At 32.8% G+C, this 5,860-nt stretch overlaps 1 protein-coding gene across 1 annotated transcript; it reads left to right on the forward strand.

The window, feature by feature from the left end:
• The first annotated feature begins 2,636 nt into the window (after positions 1 to 2,636).
• Positions 2,637 to 4,745, forward strand: LOC149232557 (clavaminate synthase-like protein At3g21360). The gene is made up of 3 exons (XM_089376516.1): positions 2,637 to 3,141; positions 3,241 to 3,491; positions 3,935 to 4,745. Exons 1-3 carry the CDS (start codon positions 2,773 to 2,775, stop codon positions 4,278 to 4,280), a joined length of 966 nt encoding a protein of 321 aa, XP_089232642.1. The 5' UTR covers positions 2,637 to 2,772; the 3' UTR covers positions 4,281 to 4,745.
• Positions 4,746 to 5,860: the final 1,115 nt, after the last annotated feature.

The following is a 5,860-nucleotide window of genomic DNA, read 5'->3' on the forward strand; positions in this document are numbered from 1 at the left end:
CAGTACTAAAACTAATCCTATTTTGTTTACCGTGCATGACAAGTTTGTCATGCTTCTTGGGGCAGAATCACTAAGGGTTTAAGCCAACTGTGGTAGTTCAAGCTTCTCGACAAATTCCCTTATCGGGTATGCAAGTTTTGGAGAGTGTTTAATTAAAAGCCTTCTGACTTTACTTGCCTTTTCGTCTTTTTCGTGCTGGCTGGAAGTATAAGTTTAATGGGTCTGAGGGTTTTGTTGATGCAACCCCTGTGTATGAGTTTCTTAGGCATACAGCCTTTGTTTAGCATGCATGCTTTGTATAATTAGTTTGGGAAGGTAAACCCTCATATAGGGTTTATGACGACATTGGTCTACTTAACGATACTTTGAATTGAATATGTAATATACTCTGGTTTGTATTTGAATATCTTAACTCTGTCTTACCTCATGGAAGTCCTATCCATTTTCCAAAGTATATTGTCCTCTCTATTTGATATTGAGCTTGAGTAAATGAAAATGTCCATGCGTATCGTTGTGGAGTTTTATGCTTAATGAATCTCGTTTCCATATTGTCTAACTTAGTTGTATATTGATTTGTAGAGGCTTAACAGCTCTGGTAACAGGCTATCACTTCTAATACAAGAGCTATATCGGCAATGGATTATTCATTTTTCTTTCCAGATTTGCAGTGGTTACTTTATCATCTGTTTGCATTTTGTAGTCTTAAAACACTAATTTGTTTCCTTACAGTTTTCCTATTTTTGTTTAGTTTATTAGAGAATGATTTTCCCCAATTTCGTGGGGTAGTTAGGGCTCGATGAGCTGCACTACAGTTAGAGGAAAATAATCACTATGTTTGCTTTATGAGCTAGTAGAGATAATGTCATTAATACTTACTATTTCCTACAGAGTGATTGTCCTTTAGTTTTACAGTAAAACCCTGTATCATTTTGCTGTGTATATACTTATGTTTAGATGTCATTCCTCAGTTTTATTTTTATTGTCTTCCTGTAATGTGACAATGCATCATTTCGATAACTTTCAGTTTTACTACTTGTGAAATAATGTCGATTATAGGTCCACTGCTTTTCTATTTTTGACATCGATTACCATCCTAATCTGGGTTTTTCTTTACAAGTTATCTTAACTACTGAATTGAAATTTCTGTAATACGTTCCTTGCTTAAGATAAATAACATATACATTATGATATTTAGAAGATAATTCCTATAACTAGATAAAGTCATCAAATATAGTAACTCATCAAATATACTTATATGTCTCGCTTCCTCGTTGTACTAGATTTTTAATCCTCTATTTATTTGTTTGCCTCCCAACCTTGAGACCAACGCTGCTCCTCTTGATGTCTCCCCCCGAGCGACCATTCACGGGTTTCCTCCTCAAGAACCTTAGTCTTGAATAGGGTGAGCTATCTAGTCTTAATGAGACATAGCTACTATATCACCGTCTATCCTTCCAACACAATTAATTGAACATTTACTTAAAATGTTTCCTTTCTTTTTCTCCAGGTCTCAGATGCCCCCCTACCCCCCCCCATCCTCTTGATCCTTGGAATAAATATTCCTCCTTTTTGGAAGAAGCTAGGGCTGGGGTAACTACCCATCCTCTTGATCCTTGGATAAATATTCTTTTTTTATGGAAGAAGTTAGGGCCAGGGTAACTACCCAGCCTAACTCTTTGAGAATAACTCTCATCATTGGATAACTTTTTCTCACTTAAATTAAATCAAATGATTATTTTCATAATTCCAACATTCCACTTTTCATGCATTTAAAACAAAATTACTATTTATAAAAACTAACGAGTGTCGAGTTTGTTAAGACAATGTAGTAAACAAAAATTTACACATATATGGGAACATCACGCTATCCATCATTAAATATATGTATCCAAATACATCTAGTAATACAATTTGAGTAGATTTAACGGCTAAGAACATATATTTCCTATATGAAATTTGTTATTATATATATTTACAATTTCTTTAAGTAAACTATCCTACTTTATATAAATATCTAATCTGTAATTTTAAAAAAAATAAAAAATTTATTTAAATTTTATAATATTATAAAATTTTCATTTATATATATAATATAGTTTTTAGTTAAAATCTATTACTCTATATAATATATAAATTCTATCTATAATAGTTTTTGCTTAAAATCTATTACTCTATATAATATATATAAATTCTATCTATAAATATGTTTATTTTATGATTTTAATATAAAAGGAGTTTTATTCAAATTAAAATTCCATGCACATTTGTTTCATTAAAACCTATTACCTTATATAAAAGTTCTTTATGCAAATATGGCAAGGCAAGGCTACTTTCTGGTTAAAAGTTGTCATTTGAATGAGTCACAGCTTGTCTTAAAAATTAGTTTTAAAATATACAGTACAATATATGTAACTTGGAAAAACTTCAATACTTTTAAGTGTGAATGCGTTTTCCAATGTTTTTAAGCGTGAATGAGAAGATAAATAGCGATCATTGCTCTTCACTTTCTTCAATATATTGACTGCTTCAGCATAAAGGCGGTGCCGATATATACTTTGGTCGAAAAAACTCCAATGACAAAGTGTGAATGTAAAGAAAAGTGGTTATCATTGCTTCCTATTTTCTTCCATAAATTGACTACTTGACTAAGGTGTTACCCACATGTGAGCCAATGCACCAAATATCTAGCATATACACCTAACTTCAAGACAGGCCAGGAACTGTTGAACCGTCGATTCAGGCGAGCATTCTGAACAGCAACGAGATAAAACAATGGAGGAATTGGCCTTCTTGGAACAGGGGAGGATTGCCCAACAGCAGATTCTTGAAGATGGCACCCTCTTTCCTATGGTTCTGCTGCCTCCGTCTGTAGCTGAAAGCCCGTCGATTGTGTCCTTGGTCGACTCCATCCAACACAACAGGGAATGGATCGACAATCAACTAAAACGGGCTGGGGCGCTGCTCTTCAGAGGATTTCCACTGAGAAGCGCGTCAGATTTCAATGCAGTTGTCGAAGCATTTGGATGGGAAGAACATCCATATCTGGGCTTAGCTTCCAGAACGAGGGTTGAAGGAAGGGTTTACACTGCAAACGAAGCTCCTTTGGATCAACCCATCAAATTCCATCACGAGATGGCTATGGTAAGTTCATCGTCTTTGCACTCCATAATACAGTTTCTTTTTCTTTTTTCTTGCTCTTCAAACTGATTCTTGGCGTTTTTTTTTGGGTTCCCCTTTCAGTACGATAGTTTTCCTACAAAATTAATTTTCTTCTGTGAGATTGCGCCTCCGGAGGGAGGGCAGACAGCAATTGTTTTAAGCACTAAGATCACCCAACGAATGGAACAGAAATTTCCACAACTTGTTAAAAAACTGGAGGATGGGGGGTTGATTTATTCCTGTAGCGTCCCTCAGAAAGACGATCCTCAATCCTTTTTAAAGGGCTGGCAATCCGGTTACGAAACCACCTCCAAGCAGGAAGCAGAAAGGAAGTAAGAATAAATTGAAGTTATATGCAGTATGTATGAAAAAATCTAGATTGTGTGGATGCAGGTTTTCAAACTTTGTCATTCTGTTTTATTGCTTCTTGATGTAAATTGTCTATGAGCTTCTTTTGTCTTTCATGTCTTTTATGGTGGGTGAAGTATCCATTCGAAGCAATCACACTGCTTTAGCTCATACACAATTTACATACAGAAATAATAAACTAAAAATGTACATTTCATCTTAAAATAAATCTGTATAATTTTATTTTAGGTTAAATCTGCAAAATTTGTATATGGGTCAAAGTGAATTTGTACTAATTTTGAGAGCTATCCAGATCTCTCCTACTTCATCTCAGCTTTACCATTTTGAATAATCAAATTGTTTTTAAAGAAAAAACGAGTATGGGGTAACGAAATTCATGTTTATGTGGTGAGGTTGTTGCTTCCAGGCTTGCAACATCAGGTGTTCCAGTGTCCAAAATAACTTGGGCAGATGATGGTACAATGTTATTTGAAATAGGACCTATTGTTTCCATAAGAACTGTTGACGGGGACCTAGACAAGAGGATAGCATTGTTCAACGCTTCGGCAATTCGACAAGCAACCCCAACACTCGCAGACGGATCCCTGTTTCCTGAAGATGCAATGGAACTATTAATCCAAATAGCTGAAGAAGACTGTGTGGACATCACCTGGGAAGTTGGTGATGTTCTGGTGCTGGACAATCGCTTTGTACAGCATGCGAGAAGGCCTTCAGCCCCGCCTAGAAGGGTACTTGCAGCCTTCTGCAAATAAAATGAGTGATGTTGACACATCTACCAATCATTTCCTGTGGTGTTTCTCTCCATTATAAAGCATTGTTGTTGTTGGCAATTAATCTGAGAAGTTAACCTCTTACTGCCCGTGCTGGAAATACTGAAACAAAACTCTCGTAGTTTATTCCTTTGCAAACTTTGTAGTTTGACTCGAAGCAAACGTCCATCAGTAATCGTTGCCCAAGTGTTTTACAAAAGCTCTAAACTGACCAGACTGTCCTTCAAGAAGAGAATGGAAAAAATGGAATCTTCGATGTCTTGAAATGGTTTTATCCATTTCACTGCATTAAAGTGATATGAACGTTTTTCCTTGTAAAGAATGGAATCTTCGATGTCTTGAAATGGTTTTATCTATTTCACTGCATTAAAGTGATATGAACGTTTTTCCTTGTAACAATTTTTTCCCTTTTATGTTTTTAGAGGTTTTTGGAGTAATCAGGCATGGATTTGTTGGAGTTGCCGTTTTTGGAGTTATAAGTTTGATCCGTAACTTCTACATAATTTCAATGTTTCAGTAGCTTTTTAAGACGATAAATTTATTTCTTCATTTAAAAATATGTCATAAATATGATGAATGGTTTATTACCCTTATAATTTGGTTGTCAGTGAGGAAAATTATCATTGGTATTGATCGATTAATTCAGATTAATTTATCTTTATTATTCAAGAAATTAAATTACTAAACGACATTACTAAAAATTCCCTACAATAATTTATAAAGAACAAACATTAACTCTTACTATATACCTTTGAATTTTAAAGCATTAACTTATTTTCTTATTTATTTCAATAATATTTATATTTTTAAAATTAATTTATAAAAATGAATATGGTTAATTTTAATTTAAATATTTCAAAATAAAATTTTTTTATTTTCAAATTTTATTTATTTTAAAAGAATTTTAAGTTTTCTTCGCTTGTAAATTTCTCTATATTGAAAAGGTCTAAAAACTTTATTCTTATCTTTGAAATTTACTTGTTTCCTTGTTTTTCTTAAATCGTCAAGCATGTTAAGATAATTTTCATGTTTTAACTTGAGTTTTATAATTTTTATAATATGCTATTATTTTTTCTTTAATATATATATATAAAATAATTATAATATATTTTTTTTATTAATTTTAATGTTATATATTGTTTTAAAAAGTAAATTAGCATTATTTTGTATAAGAGAGCTTTTTCGCGTAAACCACAATAAATTTCATTTGTGGAGAAGTGTGGTTCATCGTGAGGACAAGTTCAATGAGCAGATTAACCACACTTGTTGGTTGGAAACGCGTCGGAAAATGAAATTTCTTGTGATTTACGCCGAACAAATTCTCTTATACTTGATATGGATCACAGAAGCCTCAATTCAACAATTAGCATTATATGAAATTTCTTGTGAAATTAGCATTATATGAAATTTCAAAAACTCTCTTATACTTTATATGGATCACAGAAGCCTCAATTCAACAACTAGCGTTATCTTTTCAATAGTGTTAATATTCTGAAAATGTTTTATTTTTAATTTTAAAAAACCATATTTTAATGATGATTTTTTTATTTTTATTTTTATGT

The sequence above is a fragment of the Pinus tabuliformis genome, chromosome J (assembly GCF_031772625.1).
Source record: "Pinus tabuliformis cultivar Carrire ecotype Pingquan chromosome J, CPIR1, whole genome shotgun sequence".
Classification (NCBI taxonomy): Eukaryota; Viridiplantae; Streptophyta; class Pinopsida; order Pinales; family Pinaceae; genus Pinus; species Pinus tabuliformis.

Bases quoted from the DNA above. Each gene is read 5' to 3' on its own strand.
- LOC149232557 (XM_089376516.1), top strand. From the start codon at position 2,773: ATGGAGGAATTGGCCTTCTTGGAACAGGGGAGGATTGCCCAACAGCAG. The intron at 3,142-3,240 runs GTAAGTTCATCG...TTCCCCTTTCAG, and splicing joins TCCATCACGAGATGGCTATG to TACGATAGTTTTCCTACAAA. The intron at 3,492-3,934 runs GTAAGAATAAAT...TGTTGCTTCCAG, and splicing joins AAGCAGGAAGCAGAAAGGAA to GCTTGCAACATCAGGTGTTC.